The 23,022-nt window shown below is 40.9% G+C and overlaps 2 protein-coding genes across 5 annotated transcripts in view; both read right to left on the bottom strand.

Annotated features, from left to right (window-relative positions):
* Positions 1-11,572, bottom strand: part of LOC112138563 (neurabin-2) — a 30,819-nt gene extending 19,247 nt beyond the window's left edge. The window contains exons 1-5 of one of the 3 annotated variants that reach the window (XR_004948274.1): positions 11,281-11,572; positions 5,070-5,461; positions 2,581-2,783; positions 2,175-2,510; positions 1,453-2,103 (exon numbers count right to left, since the gene is read on the bottom strand). Coding sequence is in view for 2 of the 3 variants with exons in the window: in XM_024261125.2 (XP_024116893.1) it covers positions 1,453-2,103; positions 2,175-2,510; positions 2,581-2,783; positions 5,070-5,379 (1,500 nt within the window). In the remaining variant the exon portion in view is untranslated. The other 2 variants (XM_024261125.2, XM_024261126.2) reach the window with 2 other exon arrangements.
* Positions 11,573-12,972: 1,400 nt separating this feature from the next.
* Positions 12,973-23,022, bottom strand: part of carhsp1 (calcium regulated heat stable protein 1) — a 13,899-nt gene continuing 3,849 nt past the window's right edge. Inside the window, exons 1-5 of one of the 2 annotated variants that reach the window (XM_024261131.2) lie at positions 19,337-19,468; positions 19,140-19,260; positions 17,811-17,919; positions 16,191-16,313; positions 12,973-13,524 (exon numbers count right to left, since the gene is read on the bottom strand). In XM_024261131.2, the coding sequence (XP_024116899.1) occupies positions 13,362-13,524; positions 16,191-16,313; positions 17,811-17,919; positions 19,140-19,260; positions 19,337-19,417 (597 nt within the window). In that variant the 5' untranslated portion in view covers positions 19,418-19,468 and the 3' untranslated portion in view covers positions 12,973-13,361. Of the gene's footprint in view, positions 13,525-16,190; positions 16,314-17,810; positions 17,920-19,139; positions 19,261-19,336; positions 19,469-23,022 lie in introns of those variants that run through there. The other variant, XM_024261132.2, reaches the window with a different exon arrangement.

Here is a 23,022-nt window from a genome sequence, read left to right on the forward strand (position 1 = left end):
ACTGGCGACCTGTCCAGGGTGTACCCCGCCTTCGCCCTTCAGTGGCCGGGATAGGCTCCGGCACCCCCGCGACCCCGACAGGGAAGAAGCGGTCAAGACAATGGATGGATGGATGGATGTTCTGATACCTTTTGATGAACATGTTCTTGATCATTTTCTTTTTTTAATAATATTTAATCACTGATAACTGACGATATGAAGTGACTTAATGTCGTTAGAGACAGAAGTACGCTGTTCCCCTTGTTAAATCGCGGTTCATTTTTTGCAGTCTCACAGATTTCTTTTTGGTGTTGTTTTGTATCCATTTATTTTTCACTTTTTATTGAGCTCTATGTTCTGCGCCCTGATTAGCTGTAGACTATTGTCAATCAATCTCCTCTTTCTATGTCTCCTTTAAAAAATGCGTTCATTTAATCAAATCTACATCAAACTTTGATTGCCATCTTTGTTTTCTTCTATAATCCATGACTTATTTTTCTACAAAGATTTGAACTTTGAGAGTTTAAACAAGAGAGAAAAGTGTGAAAATGTTCAGGTTTGTCTGTGGAAAGTATAAAAAAATGTGTAAATAAAGGTTTTATAGCCCTAAAACGTCTATAATTCTACTTCACTGATTTCACCTCTTGCAGGAACACAACTACCGCGATAAACGAGCAAACTCTTTAAACCATTTTCTATGGATGACGTCTCACTCACTCTATCCACTTCTCACATACAGTCAATGGTCTGAACATCTAGCAGGAATATGAAAAACTGGGGGCAGTTTCCAGATGCTTCAGAGATCAGGTCTGGACTCCACTGGACTATTCCAGAAGAACTAGACCAGGAGAAGCAGAAAAACTCTTGCCTCATGCCAGATAATGGAAGTCTGTTTTCCAAAAAGACTAGAAATAAGACAGTTCTGTGAGGCGTCGACAATCAAAGAAGAGTGAGTCTAGAAAATAATCTTTAATCAAATATCTCTGAGCAATGCAACAGACTGGGGACCCAACAGTAGCTGGGATAGGCTCCAGCAACCCCATGACCCCAAAAAGAGAATCAGATGATGTATGGATGGACCTTTAAGACAAAATGTCAACAGTCTTTGCAAACCCATTTATGGTGTAACTTTGAAAATCTGTTTACTCAGCAAACAATAATAATGAAACAATAATGTTTAATTTATTCAAATTCTTCAATTTTATTCTGTTTTATTAACTGCTTTTTAACCTATTTAGTTGAGTTTCAGCCTCTAGTTACTGTAATCTCTTTCCATTAACCAGGTTGAGTTGTTTTAGAATAAAAGTTGTTCCAAAAGTTCAGATTTTTTTCTGCGAGCCACATACATGTGACGCTGCTGACCTCTGAGGTCATCTCCCTCAAGCTCTCCTCCACACATGACCCCACCCAGAAAGGAAACTCCTCGAGTCTTTGTGCTCTCGCTAATCTAAACAGGAGATAAGCCCCGCCTACCTTGATTGGTCCAGTGCTGAACCGGATCTTCCTATTGGGCGGCGGCGGCTCCTCTTCCTCGGGGAGGCCCGGCATTTCAGAGCAACTGCTCTCCGGGTGATATGCTTCCTCGTCCTCTTCGTCTTCCTCGTCCTCGTCCAGCTGGCTTCCCCCGGAGTCTTCCTCCCCGAGCCCGCTGTAGGCGCTGACGTCCACCAGATCTCCCTCAGAGTAATCCTCCTTTTTCGAGCCGTCTTCGTCGTCCTCTTCCTCCTCTTTCCACTCATTGTCTGCTTGTTTCTCGTCCAATGAGGTAGAGGAAGGTGGGGGCTCCTTCTCCCCGTTTTCCAGAGAAGCGTGGACCTCCGCCTGCACCAAACTGCCCCCAGTTTCAGGCTCCCTGCTCCCGCCGTCCTCCTCTCCTGGGGCCGCCGCTCCCTCTGATGCGCTCTCAGCCTGCTGGGGTCCTGAGCCCGGTTTAGACCCAGATGATGAAGAGGAGGACAGGACAGTCACGGAGGAGGAGGTGAGGGGCTGATCTCCTGGCGATGCGTTCTCCTGAGGTTTACTCCTCTGAGAAGCTTCTGATTCCGATGCTTCCTCTGCCAGCGACCCCCTCTCTCCTGCGATTGTCTCCTCCTTGGACTCTTTCCCTTTTGGGGGGGCCCTTGTCTGCGAGACAGAAACAGACGTTCAGTCAAAAGTTTAAAAACATGTTGACACTCGTCTGAAAGCAGCCTCACCTTCCTCTCTGCACCGTCTGCTCTGACTGGAAGTTTGGGCTTTGGCGCCAGTGCGGGGGCCGAGCGGCGTTTCTGGAGGTAGAGGTTGTTCTGCTGTTCGCTCTTCTCAAACACGGCACTCAGCTGGCTCACAGTGGGGCTGACGGCGTCGCCAGGCCTGGCCGCCGCTGCCCCCGCAGAGGAGACGGACACCGCCACAGAAGTGGGAGGATCCTCTAACCGGTCCAGAGCTTCTGTGGAGCCGTTGAAACGGGCCACCACGTCCAGACGGCTGTCCTGGAAGCCGGAGGCGCGCTCCTTCTTCAGCAGGATGCGGTTGGTGGCAGCTTGCTTCTCCTGAAAACCACAGAGGGAGCCGTCTGAGACCTGAAAACCCACACCTCCACACGGGAGAGGAGGAGCTCACCTGCAGAGTCCGCTGCTCGAAGATCCTTCTGGTCTCCTGGAGTTTGGAGAAACCCAAAGAGGAACCTCCACCTTCTCCACCCCGCTTGGAGTCGAAGCGGTTCACCCGTTCTGAGACAGAACTCCCGAGGTCCGGCAAGGCGCTGTGGTCGACATTCTCACTCAGGCCTTTAGGAAGGGACAGCTTGGGGGGCTCGTCCTTCCCTGAACAATGACAGACACCATGCAGCAGAGTTAGCTCACAACATAGACATGTGACAGGCTTGAAACGGCTAAAACCAAAACGACACAAAACAGAGACACAACAAAAACAGATGGAATAAGAAAGTCGGTCATTCTTATTGACAGAAGAAGTCTGGAATAATAATAAATATACGTTATAACGCAATAATAAATATGCGTTATATTGCAATAGTAAATATGACATATATCGGAATAACAAATATAAGATGTGTCGCAATAATAAATATGCAAAATATGGCAGTAATAAAAATGCAATAAATCGCAATAATAAGTACGTGAAATATGGCAATACAAATATGTGATATAACACAATAATATGTGAAATATCGTAATAATGAGATTTATCACGATAATAAATATGTGATATAAATAATTGTGTAATAAATATACAATATATTGCAGTATTAATTAAATGATATATCGTGACAATAAATAAGCTCTATATATATCGGCATAATAAATATGCAACATATCCCAATAATAAATATGTGATATATCACAATAACGATAAATGCACAATATCTTGCAATTGTCATAAATATGAAGTAGGCTATATAAGAATAAATGTGCCATATTTCATAATATTGATCTGCATTATAATGATAACATTTGTGATATATCAAAATATTGATACATATGTGATTTATCACAATGAGAATGAATGTGCAATATATTGCATTAAGGACAAATATTGTAACGGCGATAAGCAATACGTTAATAAAACATTTGCAATATATTAAAATAACAATAAATATGACATATGTTGCAATAATAATGAAGGCATGATATATAACGATAAATGTGTGGTACACCACAATAACCATAAATGCACAGCATATTGCAATAGTGATAAATAAGAAGTCCATGCACAATAAAAGGTGCATTATCAGTAAATTAACGCACGACGTGGAAGCCTGAACTATCTGACGCAAAGTGAAGGACTGTTGCTTCCATGAGGTGCGTAAAATTCTGATAAAGCACACTTTGAAGGCCATTATCCAACTTGTGCTATGGTCGCTTACAAAAAATATGAACTAAATTTTTAGTACGTCATTCTTTTTTTTCAGGTTTAAATTCCTTTTTCACAAAAAGTGGACTATTTGCTACAAAGAAGTAGCTGATGCTATGTTGCTATGGTAACAGCTGAACAGGCAAAGAAAAGTGATAAATACTGATTGTCATAATAGATTAAATCAAGCACAGTTCAGAGAGAAAGTTTTATCCAGGAGATGAAACAAAAGTTTGTTTCAAAGAAGTCTGCACAGTAACATAAAACATTTGGACCGTATAACAGGAACTTCTTTTTTAGGTGTGCATTATCACTGTAGATTATTACTTTTTATCAACACTCAAGAGCCAATCAGAACTAAGTATTCACCCAATCCATGGTATAAATAAGAATAAATGTGTGACAAATTCCAATACCCATCAAATAAAATGATAAAACATTTGTGATATTTCACAATAATGATAAATATGTGATATATCATGATAGCAATGTGCAATACATTGACAAAACATTTGCGATGAATCATAATAACAATAAATATGTGATATATTGCCATAATGACAAAAGCATATGTTGCAAAAAGGATAAATGTGCAATATGTTACAAAAATGATATTTCTACGATATCGCAATAACGATAAATGTGCAATATGCCACAGTAAGGGTGAATCTCTTATATGTTACAACAAATATATTTCTGAAATATATCGCAATAACGATAAACCTGCAATATGTGACGATAAGGATAAATGTGCAATTTGTTACAGCAATGATATTTCTGCGATAAATCCCAATAATGATAAATATGTAATATGTTACAGCAATTATATTTTTGCAACATTTCTCCATAAAGATACATGTCCTACAGGATGCAACAATATTTTTACAATATACCGCAACAACAAATGTGCAATATGTTACACTAAAGATAAATGTGCAATTAATCACCCGAAGGATAAATGTGCAACATATCACACTAAGGATAAATGTACAATTTGTTACAACAAAGATATTTCTGCGATATATCGCAATAACGATATCTGCAATATGTTACAACAATGTTTGTGCGATTTGTCACAATAAGGATAAATGTTAGATAGATAACAATAAATTTGTGATATTTTGCAAAATCAATAAATCTGCGATATATGTGAAATATTGCGATAAAGTTAAACACGCGTTACATTGCTCCACCCTTGAACTGTGATAAAAGTTTGACAAACAGAAGAGGTTCCTTACCGATCACTTTGGACCCGTCCTCTTCATCCCCGGGAGACTGCATCTGCATGAACATGTTCTTGATGCGGTGAACGTTTGAGCCATACTTCCGGCCCCTCCCGTTGGGGCGGGGCATGAGAGCGGGTTTTGAAGACGGGTTGGCGCCTCCGTTAGCAGCGTTGTTGAGGTGGTCCGTGGCTTTCTTCAGCGCAGCCAGCCCCGCCTCGTAGGCGTTGCGGTGGGGGGACGGACTCCTCAGCGTGGAACTGCCACCACTCCCAGCAGAGGTCCCGTTCCCGCCGGTGGCCGCCGGGGGCTCGGTCTTCATCATGTTTGATGAATCAGATGCCTCCAGGAGAACTGCAGGTCGGCTGGAACAAAGGCGGCTGCATCCTGGAGTGGCCTACGTTCACCTGCAGAAGGAAAGAGATGGGAGCGGTCGTATGAAAATGGGACGGAGACGAGACAATAATCACCAACTGCTTCTACATAACACGATGTGAGCCACTGCAGATAACACCTTCAGAACTGCTGAGTCGTGTTTGGAAACACCCACACCTGCCTCCATGAAGTGCTGGAATACAGAGCTGAGCTCGTCATCTTAGTTAACGTGACATCTGCTTCGCTGTGAAAAGACCAGCATACTGACTGAGAATTCAGCCTGAGCAGAACGGGTTTACTGAAGGGATTTTTAACTAGATCACAAGAAAAACAACAAAAATCTGATTTTTTTTTATGAGTTCTGTGATGAACTGAGCAACAATATAGTTTTAATATTAATACCTTTTTAGCCTCACTTCTAGAAACACCCTAGAGCAGGAGTGTCAAACTCAATCACACAAGGGGCCAAAATCCAAAACAACCCTAAGGTCACGGGCCGAACAAGATAAACATTTATTGAGCTACATTTTTAAAACTTTAAAACCATAACCTTGTAACATATTTATGAACTAGATATATAGCATTACCTGTGATAATGCTGTGAAAATCCTAAATTAGCCAAAACAGCTAGCATGTAGCTGAAATATTAGTAAAAACCTCCAAAATAGCCTAAAAAATCTTAGTAAATGCCAAAATATTCGAAAAAGCTATCAGAATGCCAATTTTAAAACTTAAAACTATAACTTTTTAACATAATTATGAATAATAATAAGGCAGGAATATTATTCCAGAATAAATCAACTTAAACCTTAAATAACTTTCAGTATTTTACTCTCCATAAGAATATATTTTGTCAAAATTATACGTTAAAAATGAGTGTAAGATAACATCGGGCCATCAATAACAATAAAATAAAAATGATCTGGAGGGCCGTTTAGAATCACCCGGCGGGTCGGATCCGGCGCCCGGGCCTTGACTTTGACACGTCATACAGCATCAAGTCAGGTGCATATCTGACTGGCTGCAGCAGCTTGTGACTAGTAGACTAATTCCAAGCTGAATCCCACAGAGCAGCCATGTTACACAAACATTACACTCATTTCATCAGGGTTCACACGCGACGAGTAAACACCCCAAATTGATCCCAGCTTGTTTTCCTTACTAAAGGAATGGTCCCAAACACAGTGGAGATTTGTACTGTAAGCCGAGAGAATTTGAGTTCAAAGTATTTGACTTTGTCTTTTCAGATGGACATTAAACACATCAGTGCAGTCGGTTCAGCAGACGGCCACCATAAACTTACAGCATCATTTAAAGATCCTGTTTTTGGTACTTTTAACATGTTCTATTGGCATTTTATCATGATGGAGGACATTTATAAAGAAAATTAAGGTTATATTTGCATTTCTGAGTTTTTCTTTGTTCAAATCATTGTAGGAGTGACGTAGGACCTACAAGGCAAGCCTCAGTCTCCCTGCTCCTCTCCATTCTGATGCTTCCACTTACAGACAAATGGATCCATGAACGTCTTTGTTTTCCTCGTCTGAGCTGATCTAAATTAAATAACTCCAATATTTCTCGCCGTTTTTGTTGCACCGTTAATATTAGGTTGGGATTGTGAGGGGCTGTAAGCTACTGGAAGAGAGTGTAAACAAGGGGATGATGGGAAATGGGGACAGGCTTACTCCGCTCCAACAATTCTCCTATCAATTAATAGGTAAATTTCAAATGAACTCCTGCTGCTCTGCGGAAACTATGTTCTAGAAAACGACAGGATTTAAATTTTGGCTAAAAACATCATAATCATAATGAAAAGACCACTGGGAACGCTTTTATGATAAAGAATCCATAAATGATTAGAATGGAAAATAGAATGTTTGTATAAAGTGTAATACGAGAGCCTACAATCAATGCTCTGAGCATCCAGAGGGAATATTGTACAGATTGTGTTTCACTGTTGCAGCGACAGTTGCAGCCTGGAGACATCTGACCTTTGTGTTCACGGTTCACATTTGACAGCAGACCAAAGGCAACGCTTGACATTTCTATCAATCATGAGTGAGAATGTCATGACTGCACTCAAGGTAAAACATGTTCATATAAAATGTTTGAACTATTAAAACGTATTATTGATAAATAACACATTATTTTCCCTTTTTAGTCTTTAACATCAGCAGGTCGTTACAGGCCAGTTAGCCGTTAGCTTATGCGTCACTGATCTAGCGTTCCACATTTCTACATGTGTGATCACCGCAAAAAATAACATGAATAGCATTAAAATGTTTAGTCCAGATAACTTCAAAAAACTATTTAAAAAATATTGTTCTGACATAGTTCTAGAAAATACACAAAAGTATGATTTTAGCCCAAACTACAAGACTGAAAATTTAAGAGTTTCTTGTTTAAAGAACAAAAATATGTATAATTTTAAATAAATAGAAATATAGAAATAAATATTTCCTTGCTTGTTTTTGTCAGAATCCACGTCTGCTAGCTGAGGTGCTTTTCTTGCAGCTAGCTGCTAACAGAAACGCTTTGAGATCTTGTGCACATGGAGCATTTCAATCATAACCTAATATAAATAAATAAATAATGTATGTATTGTAAGAGCAAAACCAAATATGTTGGTCAAGCTTATTTTATAACAACTGAATTGTAACATTTTGTTCACTTTTGGCAAAAAAAGGTGTATCTCAATAAATATTTTCTGCACAAATAAACATATGCAAGAAAAATAAATAACAGCAAAATAAATAAACATCAAAGTTACTCTATAGAGGTAGATTTTTGAGAGAAAAGCAGGACAAACTACTAATAAATTCAAACAATATCTGCTTGTTTATAATACCCACAGCATTTATGATAATTATCAATATGGGTGTCAATAATGACAATATTGACAAGTATTGGGTAGATCCCCAAATGCTCTGTATAATCAGGCCAAACCTAAAATGTGTGCAGTTTTTTGTGTTTTTAACATGTTCTCGTTGGATTTTCTACAGATGGATATATATATCTACATATAGACATATGCTGCATCTAAAAATAGCATTTCTAAGTATTTATTTATTCAAATCATTTTGAATTAGGAGCAGACCAAAAAAAGTTGCTTTGTTCATCATTGTGACGTAGCAAATACGCCGGACAGGCCACAAGATCCCCGCTCCATTCTGATCATCCACTTCTTACACACAAATAGATTCATCAACGTCTTTGTTTTCCTCATCTGAACTGGATCTGGATCAGAACTGGATAGATTGTTACAGTGGTAATGTTAGGTTCGAAGTGTGATGGGCTGTAGACTAGCATGTAGACAGAGAGCTCTCAGCAACAGGGAGAGGAAGGGGGTGGGGATGTTATTCCAGGGGTGTCAAACTCAATCACACAGGGGCCAAAACCTAAAACACACATTAGGTCACGGGCCGAACAGGATAAACATTTATAGAACACTATGAAACTATATTTTTAAAACTGTAACTTTTAAACATAAATATGAACTAGATATATAGCTTTACCTTCAATAATGCTAGTGTGAATGCTGTAAGCTGAATTTGGCCGCTAAAGATCCTGAAATTGATAGCTAAAAATGCTGAAGCTGATAGCCAGCTAAAATATGAGCTAAATACCAAATGAGCCTAAAAAAGAAAACAGAAAAAAAAACTTGGATTAGCCAAAACAGCTAGCATGTAGCTGAAATATTAGTTAAACTCCAAAATAGCCTAAAAAAATCTTAGTAAATAATGAAATAGTAAAAAGCTAGCAGAATGTCAATTTCTAAAACTTTAAAACTGTAATTTTTTAACATAAATATGAATAATAAGGCAGGAATATTATTCCAGAATAAATCAACTTAAACCTTAAATAACTTTCAATATTTTACTCTCCATAAAAATATATTTTGTAAAAATTATGCAAGTTAAAAATAACATCGGGTCATTAATAACAATAACATAAAATGATCTGGAGGGCCGGATCCGGCCCCCGGGCCTTGACTTTGACACATTCTCTAGTCCAACAGCCCCGCCCACAACTCAATTACAAATTTCTATTGAACTCCTGCTGCTCTGCAGAAATTATGTCCTAGAAAATGACACATGAGTTTTATTTTGACTAAAAACGTCATAATTATAATTTAAAAGAGCACTGGGAACACTCTGAAAATGAATCAAGAGGATCTGAGCGGGACTTTAAAGTTATTAGTAGATCGAACCGTATGCAGAATTAGCTTATTAAGTTAATATTTAAGCAGATGGAGATAATTAACTACATAACAATGCAATGTCTAAAATGCAAAGACTAAAGTTGCCAAAACAGTAGCCTTTATGTTCGTGCAGCAGTGAGATTTATGGGCTGTTAGAAAGTGCAGCATGAGCGTGAAGCTAACCTTTGTCACAATTTCCTGTCATGTGCACATAAAGCAATTCATAAGGAGAGAAAGTTGCAGAATAATCAATCACTGGAATCTTGTTGTCGGTGCAGCAGCGCAGTAAACACAGCTAAAAGTGGCGTGGGCGACAGGAAAGGCCGCCGCCTGCAGAGGTGCTTCAGCCCACCATCATGTGACACTTTCTTACCAAATGAGAGTCTCACAATGATCATGTGAAGAGAACAAACGGAATGGAACAGAGAGAAACAACAGCCGTTCAGATGAAGCTGGGGGCTCCTGCTGAGACATGCTGCTCCTCCTCTGTGGGTGGTGCAGGCAGTTAAAAACAAAATGAAGCAGCTTCGTCTTCCTGGTTTGGGGCTTCTTTCTGTTCTTTCTCTTTTTTTATGTCCTATTTGAGGAGGGAGTCATACAATAAGGCAGTAGAACTGATAAATAAAACAATCCGGTTTACTGTAGTTTTTACTTGTATTCCAGCCTCAGATGTTAACGCTCCCTGGACAAGCCCCCAGCCCAGGCTGCTGTCTGCTCTGATCATCTTCTGCAGCCAGATGACTTTTGACATGCAGTTCTATTTGTGGGGAGGTCCCTGAACGCCTCATTTTGTTGCTACACACAGCATCCAAAACAAGGCGCGAGACAGACGCAGCTTCTGTGCGTCACGCGTGCGTTTCTCCACAGAAGGGACATTCTAGTAAACACAATGCACTGGTTTGTGATGGGGGAGGCGGGAAGGGGGGGTCCGGCCCAGTGTAGCGGCTCAGCCCCGCAGCAGCAGCAGCAGCTCCGCTCCTGCGGGCGGAAGCAGCGGAGAGGCTCCGCGGGGTTGAGGTTCCGCTCCGAACCTCAACTGGGTTTTCATCTCCAACCAGGTTCGGTGCCGGTTCCGTCCTCCAAACGGAGTGCAGAATAACAGTCACTTGTATGAATTCGGCGGAACCAGAGCACAGAACCGGGCTGATGGAAGTGGGAAAAGGCGGATGTGAGATGGGAAGTCTCGCTATCATTTCAACTGTTTTAAATGTAGCGGAGTTTTACTGACGCAAAATAGAGCCGAATGTAGCGGGAGGCGCGGAGGAGTCCGCGTGCAGCTCCGCTGACATTCGGGAGTAACGGTAACCTTTGTTCGGACTCACTTGAACCTGGAGCCGCAGCTTTCTGTGGAGACGTTCGGCCTGAAGCGAGCGGCTGTTCCGGGGAGGGGGAGGGGGCGTCCCGTCGTGATTTATCGCGCCGTTTCGGTCCGGTTCATTTAGGGAACGTTCCGCGGCGCTCAGCGGGAGTCGTTTCCGCTCAAAGCGGCGTCGCACCGCCGGGTTTGGAAGGCAAAGAGGCGGTCGGTTAGCATGCAGTCAGGCCCCGCGGGGAGTCTGCCGGCCGCCGCGCGCTTCCCGCCGCCTCCAACCCGCCTCGCGGCACAGACGCAGCCGCTCCGGCCGCGCGCCACAGAGCCGCGCGCCCTACCTTCCGATGCAGTCTGCTGAAGCCCGTTAGGATCCGCGGCGGAGACGCTCCATTGTCCTCCTGCTGCCGAGTCCTCCGTAGCGCCTGCCTCCTCTCTGCTCCTCCTCCTCCTTTCTCATCATCTGCTCTCCTCCATCCCTTTCTCTCCTCACCTCCACTCTCACCCTCCCTCTTCCTCTAGTTTTATCTTTCCGGTTTGTCCATCAGTTTTATCAAATAAATAATCAAAAACTCTTTTTTAAAACCCATTTTTAACTTCCAAAACAGTTCATCCTGACCTCCCCGCTTTAAGCGCTCCGTTTTCGGATGACTTTTGCTGCTTTGGAGCCGCTTTCAGCGATGTTAAAGCGCCCCCTGGTGGCGGTGACTGGAAGTGCAGAGCAGATGTGGATTCAGGTGCAAACATCTGCTCAAACTTTCTGCAGAAAGCAGCTTTCTGCTTCAGTCTGACAAGGTTCCCAACCATCAGATCACGTTTCTGCAGGACTCGGTTCTTTGGATGGCAGATCAAACTAATGTATGCTAAAATTGTATTTTTAGCTAACATTCCTCTTCTGGGATGTAAAATACATTGGAATAAAAATCTGCTTTAACCCGAGAAAACAAAATGAAAACACTACATTGAGAAAAGTGCTTTTATATGGGGGTGGGGGGTGAGGACAGTTCCCACCTCCACAGGAAATGAAAAGCTTTCTTCAGCGAAGCATGGTGGTGGGAGTGTTATACCATGGGAACAATTTGCTACTTGATTTAAGGATTGATGTGCATGAAATCAAACATGAAAATCATTAAAGTACTTCTATTTATTTTGGGAAACAGATAATCATTAAAAACAATGCATCTCCACTACAGGGATCTCCATCACCAATTCAATAGACTACCATTAGGACTCTACTGACCTGATAATGATTGGTTGACGTTATTTCAGATAAATCTTCTAGCATTTTCTTGGGTGTTCGATTCCTTTTCTGCTTTAATAAACTATTCTAAAACCCTGCTTCGGTTATCAAGTCTGAACTTGGCTCATTTTGACTCCAGTAATTTCAAAACCTATTTGTTTTAATTTATCAATAATCCAGATTAAAAAAAAAAAACAAAAAAAAACTCCCAACCAAAAGACTTTAGGGATACATTCAGGATTCATTCAAACTGTTAAAATATTTTTACACTGCTGCTTAAAGTAGAAATGATGTTCAAAAATCCTGGACTGAAACATTTTTTAAAGAGTATATTTTACAGAAACAAATAAGTAAACCAAGAATTTTTCCTCCCTGATGACCTGTAATGAATGAAAGTGACCAGAAGAGGGCAGCATGACTTCACTTTCCTGTTTCAGATGCTTCCTTCGGTTTAAAGCAGGACAGTTTCAGAGCAAACAGATAAACTATAAAGAGGGAAATACAGAGGAAGATGATTCTGTTCAGGTAGAAGATTTCTACCAGCTGTGGTCACAGAAGCTGAACTTTGAGGGTTGGTCAAAGCTGCTCCGTGCCTTCAGGACTGTTCTGACTGGAGTCCATTCCTGCTGGGAACATGGAGACATCTCAGCAGGAGGACCCAGAAGTTCATCAAGGCCATAAATTTGATTTAGTTTAGAGTCAGATTATCAGTAAATCCCCTGAGTTTTGTGAAGGTTTTGCTTGCAGATGTGATTTAGTTTATGTTCAGTTGGCGTCTAAAATCAGAGGAGCCTCAGATGCACCGGTCTTTATTCCACGTTCACAGCAAACATCAGTACAGGTTCTAGAGGCAAACAGGAGGCACAAACGTGAGCAGGCAGGTCTCCAGAAAACATAGCTCCTCGCTGCGGGAAGAGCATCACTCCTCTAAAAATCAGAAACTGTTAAATGTAGTTTAGTTGGGCATTTTCAAACCATGATCTCCAGACCCCCCCACACACACCCCCACCCTCACATTTCAACACCAGCAGTTAGGAGATGGTTAGGATTTGTTTTGGGCAGGATATTCTCACAGGTGTGTTGTACTCCACACACACACACACATTGCTAGTTCACTTTGCCCCCCCCATGCTTCTTCCATGTGCCCCTCCCCTCTCCAGCTTCCCCCGTCCTGTCCTGAGCTCAGCTGCTGATGATGTGTCCCCCCCAGGTCTCGTGTTTGATTCCCGGTTTGAGGTGGGTGATGGTGACCTCAACCGCCTGCACCTTCTCGTGTTTGGGGGGGATGGCGCAGATCTTGTAGCTCACTTCATCTCCTTCCACCGGCACGTACTCCCCTTCAATGCTGGGGGGGGGGGAGAGAGGAGGAGGAACAGGAGGTAAGAAACAGGTCAAAGCCCACAGTGGGTATCGAGTGGAGATCTGACAGTTTCCACAAATGGAGCTAATGCTAGCTAAAACACGAATCTGAGCTAAAGTTCCTCTTCAGCATGAAACACGTTTGAATAAAAGTATGATTTTAATGAGAGAAAACCAACAAAATAAAAACATTACTCTGAGAAAAGTACTTTTATTTTGAAAAAAAGGTCAGCTGTATGTTCAGACCTCAACAAGAACTGAAAAGCTCTTTCTTTAGTGAAGCACAGTGGTGGGAGTGTGATGCTGCGGGAATAAACTATTTGACTTCAAGATTGAGAATCGCAAGATCAAAAAGAAAAAATATTTTTTATATATTTTTGTCTTGAAGTCGTTGCCTGTTCTTCCATCTGTTCCTGCACTTATCTCATCCATTTGCAAAGAAATGTCCCACATACAACTTTTCTCGTGTTGCACTCCGCTGGACTGCTTTTAGTGCTCAAGTGACTGAAATGTAACAGAGAATGGACTCTGTGCACGGAGATGTATGGCGTATTTCCGGTTTCAAATAAGACTGCTTGTTTGCTTCCGGCTGTGGCTTTCTATATGCATCGACTTGGCAAATCTCCGTGTACTTTCCCTGGTATTCTTCAATTTCCTTTATTTCTTACATTGTGTGTTAATTCATGATCATATGACTTCTTGGGATGAAATGTAGCTGCAGAACACTAAAAACTTTTTCAACAGAACCTTTCATGTGTAAACGAACTTTGAAGTGACTTTCGAATTACTGATCGTACTCTCAGCTGATGACGAGGAGCCTTCGTCGTCTTCATGGAGCGATAGCGGCGTGCGCTAACGGTAACCTCACCTGTGTGGAGACGTTTTAGGAAAGGGAAACACGTCTCAGACTGATTCTACCTGACACTGAACATTACATTTAAATAAATGGAGAAACCCTCCAATGTGGAGTAACTGAAACACAACTAACAGGTCATAAAGATAAAGACAGCGATAATCAGATGTGTCTTTCATGCAAGCTAGCATTAGCCCCAATGAAAAGTGACCACATTATTCACATGTAATTTTCTAAATACTGCAGTCAGTCCTGAAGTTTTTTTCTTAGCTGCACGGATCCGGAGGAAAAGTTAAGGTTAGGATAACGATTCCGGTTTGGGTTAATGCTTCAAATGGTTCCCGATCGCGGCCACAGCTGCAGACAGCCAACAGGACTTCATTGAATACTGCGACCAGTAACAACATTTAGCTTTAGATGGACATAAAATACATGAAACAATGCAGGAATCTGCATCTTCCCTGCATCTATTACATGTCAACATGAATGTCCATCAGTTTTGAGCTGGTCGCACGAAAATACGTGCAGATAACATCAGCCTTAACAAGTTTATTTATTAATTTACCTTTATTTAACCAGGTAAGTCCTGTTGAGATTAAAAGTCTCTTTTTCAAAGGAGCCCTGGGAAGTTACCTTCCAAGTTTGCTATGTAGGGCGACAAGTACAATTATTTTTGCATTTTTATTTTGGAGTATTTTGCGAAAAAGACAAACAATGCGCCCAACACCGTTTATAGCAACTCTTGGTAGCTCCAAAAAACATATTTTAAATTACAATACTCCATTATTTCCACATAAACAGTAACCCACTGCCCCGACCGGAAATGACTGAGCGCTTTAGGAAATTTCCGCTTCTGGTTAGAGATTTTTATGGGCACCATCTTGGATGTGATCAGTCCCCTCGAATGTTCTGCATTATTATTATGGTCCGTGGGAACAACTGTCATAATGAATCCACATTTGGAGTACAGACTCCTGTTTTATCTGTTAAATGCAGATTTCTTTTATTTTGAAGGTGAAGGCTCTTCTTCTGTTTCCTCATTGACATTTTTTGTGAAAAAAAAAGAACTTTCCAAATCTGTTTGTTTTTTGTTAACTTTCCTAGCTAGGGGGTTTCAAATTCAGTTACTTTAAGAAAATAGTGGATGGATTTAAAACTTCCCACAAACTCAGATTATAAATAAAACAGAAAAAACATCCAGCAGGTCGTGTTCACTTCCTCTGTGGCTCGGTACCAGCTGTCCCACAGGCCCAGAGTGACAGTTTGGAAAACGACTAATAATGATCACATCCAACAGAAAATAACCTGAAAACTCAAAAACAAACCGCTCATGTGGGTTCAGAGAGTCCACAAACAATAATAAATAAGAGGCGTGTGGGTCTGAGACCTTTAGAAAAACACAAATATTTATCATTTCTACTTTTAAGGTCAGTTTTTATAAACTAAAGCAGTAGAAATGATGACGTTTGTCGTTTAGATTCAGGAAAATGATCCCTGGAGCCTCAAGAGGACCATGACTGTGATGACCTGAACTCTCCCTGGAGCAGCGCCTCCTCTGACAGAGAAGACTCGGACACATGAACGTGCAGAACACACTAAGAGCTTTACTGATGTTTCTCTCAGAGATGCTGGTGGGCGTTCAGGTCTGCAGCTCTGACGTCTGTCGGTTACAGAGCCTGTGGGTGCAAACAAAGCCACGGAGCTGAAGGTCATCAGATCTCCTCCTCCACACTCCTCTGTACTCCCACACTGCCCCCGTGTCAAGGATGAAAGCCCTCGGAGGGCTGGCAGACACTCACTCAGAGATGTGGACGAAGATGTCGTTGCCGCCGTCAGACGGCGTGATGAAGCCGTGGCCTTTGGAGCGCGAGAAGCATTTGCACACCCCGGTGAAGACGGGACCCTCCGAGGCTCGGGCCGTCCTGCAGGATGGATGGAGAACACGGGTCAGTCACGAAGAGGAGAACTTTGTTCTCCTGCAGGTGGAGCGCAGAGATCTCAGATGGAGACGGGTTTTTGAGCTTCACTGGATCATCTCAAAGTGAGGCTTGATGAAGAGGATGGAAGAAGATTCTCCTCAAGATTAACCCCTGCAGTCCTTCCCAATTAATGACTGTGTAAGACAACTGGACTGAGTGACACCTCCCCCCTGGTGTTCCAAACAGGAAATGTCTCCAAAAACCTAAAATCCCATAGACTTCTATAGAGAAATAAGCACCTACGCTTCTTCAGAGCGTTTTTAGGTTAGGAATCAGCTGAGTGACAGCTGCTGATCCCAGAACTGTCCCAGCTCCAAGTCAGAAGAGTCTGAACACTCACGAGTCTTCATCTGGTTCTAGCATAAGAAACACATGCAGAACAGGAGCTGAATCCTCTAACAGAACTGTTTCTATTGCTTTAGAGAAGGAGAGGTTGTTAGTCGATTTACAGAACAAAAATCTCTGAACTTCAGGTTCTGTGCTCTTCTCCAAGAGGTTCTCACCATCAGATCTCCTGCAGAACAATTGACAAAGGAGGAACAATCTTCAAACATCATTACAGCCAATTCTCCTATAACAGGACGTAACTCTGATGAAGTGTTTTTAGTTTCAGTCATCAGACCATAAATGAGTAAATGCTTTTGTTTATGGTTAGGGCTTATGGTAAATGTTACACAGCATTTACGTTCTAAAATAAGCAGCATTAGGTGAAATCTGCAAACAGGATTCTGGATGTTTTAATGTCGTAAAAATCCTCACTACACACTTTTCTCAGACAAACATGAACAAACATCTTGTTTAAACTCTCAAAAAGTTCATAGAAAAATAAATCCAGTATTTTAGAATGAAAACAAAGATCTGATTGTAATAACGATTTATGCAGATTTGTCCAAATGAACACATTCTGTACACGATACAATACAAAGAAGATAGACTGATGAGGTCTACATCCAATCAGGACGCAGATCAATATGTGTTGTTTAAAAATACATTAAAAAACGTGCAACATTGTACTAAAAATTAATCTGCGAAACAGTGAGATCACAAGAGCTGAACTGCGTTGTATCGAGGGAACACAAACTGTTTAAAGCTTTTCTACCTTCATTCCCTCCCAAAGAGCTTCACAGTCACATTCACACACTGAGCTGCTATGCAGGATGCTGACCAGACCATCAGGAGTGATGTGAGCTTCAGTCCAAAAACACTTCAGCATGTGACCTTTGGGTCAGAGGTTGACCGCTCTACCACAGCTGGTTTAATTGAAAATGAACATTCCGTATCTAACCCACAGTTTCAATGAGTGTCTTCGGAGTTCCAGCTGGTTTAACCCTCAGAGTTGAAAGATAAACATGTCAAGAACAAAGCTTAGAATGAAGAACGTTAAACTGGATGTGGCTGTGATCCTCTGACCTGCATTTGTAAGTGTGTGTTTGTACTTACGCAGAGTAGGTCCTGTTCCTGCGGGTGGGCAGGGGGCTGGGGATGAGGTAGCCTCTCATGGGGGAGGAGGAGCGTTCCCTCTGCCTGTTGGCCGGAGGCCTGAGGGACTCTAGAGCCAGGACACACAGAACAATCCTCCTGACAAACTTCAACAGAGGACACTGTGTCCTGCACATGCTCTGAACTTGAACATCCTCACTAAAGCAGACCTTCAGGAACCCCTAGAGGGTTTTTGCTGCTCGTTTCTACAGAATTTGTGGCTGTGAGGTTTTAGGGGGACAGGATGAAAGGTTATTGGTCAAATCTGGATCAGCTTAAAGTTAATAATAAACCGGCATTGGAAATTTGAAAATAAAAATAAAAATTTGAGAGCAGCTTTAAACTTGAAAGATTGAAAAAATAAAATTGAAAACGTGAACAAAATACTGAAAATTTGAACAAAAAATGTAAATTTGAAACTTGAATAAAAACACTAAAAATGTTACCAATAAAAAAATAAATGTTTTTTGTATTTTAAACTTTTCCTTTTTTAATTTTTTGCTTTCAGTTCTCTGTTTTCTGTTTCAATTCAGAGTTTTTGCTTCTGAGCTGATCCAAATTTTACATGGGAGTGAGACTTGGTTATTTTCATTCACTCATCTTCTTGTCCGCTTTTTCCCCCTCGCGGGCGTGTCGGAGCCTAACCCGGCTACTGATGGGCGAAGGCGGGGTACACCCTGGACAGGTCGCCAGTCTGTCTCAGGGCCTCAATCACACACCCATTCACTCCCACATCCACACCTAGGGGTAATTTAGAGTCACCAATTAACCTATGAGGCATGTTTTTGGACGGTGGGAGGAAGCTGGAGTCCCCGGTGAAAACCCACGCATGCACGGGGAGAACATGCAAACTCCACACAGAAAGGTCCCAGCCGGGATTCGAACCGGGGCCTTCTCGCTGTGAGGCAAGAGCGCTAACCACTGCGCCACTGTGCAGCCCTTACACCGTGCAGCCCTTCAGTTATTTTTTTCAAATATTCAATTTTATTTTTTCAAATTTTCAATATATATTTTCCAGTTTAAAACTGTTTTCAATATTTTTTCATATTTACAATGCCTGTTTTTTAAATTTTCCTTCTTGTCTTACGTTCACTTTAAGACAATCCTGATTTGACCCCATAGTGGAGCTCAGGATGTTACACTGAAGCTAAAAGATTCTGACGGTCGGAGTCTGACGTGAACTTCACTGTTTGATGGATTATTGACCTCAAAGTCTTCCTGTAAAGTCATAAAATCTAGTAACACTCACTCAGCACACAGAGTCAAGAAGGTAAATATTCTTGATTTTACCAGGAGACGTGGGGGTTCTGGGGGAGGGCATTGGCGGGGTGGTGGGGCGTGGCTCCTGGATGGGCGTGGCCTCAGACGACATTCTCACTTGAATAGCAGCCGGGCTCAAAGCAGAAAACACCTGTGGAGAGGAGCACAGAAGAGTCGCACTTAAAAACTGCTCCCTTTCACCCCATCTGTGTCACAACAGCCGTTACCGTGGCAACAGAGTGATGGGAACTGTCCGGCGTGACCCGCCAGAGACGAATGACAGAGGCTTGATTCAGAGCTGGGATCATTAGCAGCTTCTCAGTGTAGCGGCAGAGAGGAGGAGAGGATTTCTCCCATCACTCCTTCTGCATGGAGTCACAGCGACAGAAACAGGTCTGATCGGAGGACCTGGATGAAGGAGGCGCTGGGATCAGTTCTGCGGTTTCATCCTGGGCTTTCTCAGCAGAACCGGGGCTTCCAAGTTTTTCCACAACAGCATATTTACCGCATGTGCTTCAAAGGACAAACATTCATGACAGAGAGGCTCAAAAACAGAACATGACCGCAGTGGAAGTAAGTGAAAGGAGCGCAAAAACAGTCATTCAGTGCGTTTGCCGACTGCTCTGGTCATCAGATGAGCAGAGAGTGGACCAAATGTCTGAGCAGGAGGCACAGACACGTTTCAGCCCAGTTTCACTTTGCAGTCATCATTACAAGAGCTGGGAACAAATAAAATCCATCTACACTTCATCGATACAAAAATGGATTGAATCAAATCATGAATTAGTATTTTTTAAGACATTAATTAAAGTTTTTAAAGACAAAAACTACTTTTGTGTAAAATATTATTACTAAACATGGTTTGTTCTTTGCTTAATTTAGATCCTTAATTATATGAAATTATTTGATCATAAACAGACAACATGTATTTATTAATAAAAATATTACAAGCAGGTATATTATTTGATCAAATAACACAAAAAGTTGTGTGAGATCAATAAAAAATAAAAAATATTGGTGCGGGAGAAAAAAGTATTTATCAGATAAAGATTCTGCAGGTAAACTGCTCCACCTAAAAAGCAGGAAGTTGTCTGATGTTCATCACATACATCAGCATAAAAAATCCAGGAAAAAACATTTTTAGAATTTACAAGAATTTATTTGGATCCTTTTATTTGTGACAGACTTTTTTAGATTTCCATTACAACATATTTTCAGAACACAGTCATTACAAATCTCTTTTCTGGAGTCCTTAGGGAAAAAAACACAACTGATTTTTTTTGTGTGTGTGTAAAATGTATTCAAACCAATTGTATCTCATATTTTTGAAGTGTTAACTTCCTTATTGGATCAAGCCTTTAAATTGCTCCAAAAATGTTGTTCAATCAGTTTTAACCGGATAGTCTCTACCTTCAGAGTGTTTTACATTTACATTACACTTTCACAAGACATGTCCAAAGTCCGGTCAAATGTGGCCTAAAGGCTCCTTTTATAGAATATTACGCGGCTCCCAAAAATTTTCTAAAAACTCTTGATTGTGGTCGGTTAAAATATGTGAAAAGCTGTTGTAAACCTGTTGTGCGACTCTGTGACACTTTCCCGCTCATTTCTATAATAATGTCTACAGATTACAGAAAACGGTCTTCAGTGAGGGCCGTCACTTCCAGGACAAGTGGAGAGTGGCATATTATTACAGTGAAATATGAAACAACAGTCTGCCTATTGTCCCAAGAGATTGCGGCTGTTTTAATGGAGTTCACTGTCAAAGGCAAATGAGACACGCCATCTAACACAAGCTAACTGGGAATGAATGGTTAGAAAACTTGACAACTAGACTGTCATTTGGGTACAAATTAAGACCGGGAATCGATTAAAAAAAATTTACCTATTTAATTACAAACCTGGAAAAAAAATTAAGCGTAATTACATTTTTGTTTTTAATTTCAGTATTTGCCGACCACTTAGTACTGTGTGTGTTGCTGTGGATAATCACAACACACACACAAAACTGTGTATTTAGAACATGTACTGAAAAATACATTTAGATGTATCTGATTTCTATGTGAACATTTGAAAATTATGTTAAAATGTTCATTAAATAACTCGTTACCCTACTTTGATTTGACTATTTTCTCCAGATAATAACATCTACTATCTCGTTATTATGAGAAAAGAAATGTAATTTTGTCAGGATAATGAAGAAAATACTGTAGCGTCCCTTTCTCCATTTCCCACATTTAGATGTTGAGACATAATCTGTATTAAGTCTATTTATTTTGTGATTTTTGTAGGCTGTAACCAAGGGCATACAGCTTACACCAACAACTCTCAACAATAGCTAAAGAAACGCTCCATAAACAGTTTTTTTTGTGTGTGTATTTTGGATTCATTAGTGGAGCTACCCTCTTAAAACGCCTTAAATCTGTCTCATAAACCACCCCCCCTTTATTTCCCTTATTCAGACAATATTTGAACCCTGTCGGTTCCAACTCTTGACAACCCAGGGCAGAGAAACCTTCATTGAACTGACATTATCAGAACCCAAAGAGCCACTCAGTCTGCAACAATACTCATTTAATTTTTCTACCATCTGTAGCAAAACAAAGCAGTTTGTCAGAGAACTTCTAAATGATTAATTTAATCATGGTCTAACTCAGGCAGAGATGTGGCTGATGTCAGTCATAAACAAAGTTCAAATCAATAATTGTCTTTGAGGAGAAGGTTGGCGTGGCGACATCTGAGGATTTTTTTCTCATGATAACCAGATAATAGGTGTAGTATTCACAAGAAAATGAAAAAAAAAAATAATAATAATGTAGAGTAGACCATTTTCAGCTTCCGTACATTTGTATTTAATGTTATAGTTCAAAGAACGTCAGGCCGCATCACCTCAATAAATTTGGCACTCTGCAGAAACTTTGGAGACCCCTGACTTGCACTAACCTGTAACCACCAGGAGCAAAGTGTCTTTCTCAAGGACACCGACACAAGACAGGAACTAAACCTGCTATCCTCCGATCAGAGGGCAAAAGGTCAGGTTGTTCCTAATCCATCACATACATGAGCAGAAAAGTTAGGGGTGAGTTTTCTGAGACTGTGTGTGTTTTAGTCTCTCTGTGTAGAAAAATGAAAAAGTTGTTATAAAGTAAGAGAAATCTGTTGATTGTTTATGAAAAAATTGTGGGTAAACAGAGATGAAAATGAGTGAATTGTTTGCTCTCATGTTCAGTTCTTAAGCTGAAACTCTTTAAGACATTTTCTGTAAACTGTGTCTATGGTACTAACTTCCATCATCGTAACAAATACATTAATTAATTATTAAAAATTATGATCTCTGATCAGTTCAGTGGTCTTGTGTTAAGACTGTCCGTCCTGAAACTGGAAGGTCAAGAGTTCAAACCAAATAGTTCTTGAGTGCGGCTGTGTCTGCAGCTCACCACTCCCCTAGTGGATGGGTCAAATGTGGAAAACAAATTTCATGCACCTCTGTGCATGACAACTTATGGGAGTTTAACTTTTTAATTACCAAAAATGTCATCTGTAAAAATAAACAAATCACGTTTTAAATAATCCTGATTTTTTTCTAATACAATAATTTGCACCTATTTTTGTCACTTGATGAGCATATATTATGAAGACTTAAAATAATCTTATGTCTATTGACATAATCATTATATACTTCAGCTTTGTCTTGTGATTTATTGATACTTGGGGATGTCTTTTGACAATTGTGGTATTTAATAGCTTCATTGTGTCATGAACTTTAGACAAAAGAGCAAATATGTTTCTGTTTAATAGTAATTACTGAACTATTTTCTAGTGTATTTGTACTAGGGGTGTGCCAAAATATCGATATTGCGATATATCGCGATATTTAGTCCTGCGATCGATTCTCGATGGGTTCTCACCAAGT

Source organism: Oryzias melastigma, linkage group LG8 (genome assembly GCF_002922805.2).
Source record: "Oryzias melastigma strain HK-1 linkage group LG8, ASM292280v2, whole genome shotgun sequence".
In the NCBI taxonomy this organism is placed as follows: domain Eukaryota; kingdom Metazoa; phylum Chordata; class Actinopteri; order Beloniformes; family Adrianichthyidae; genus Oryzias; species Oryzias melastigma.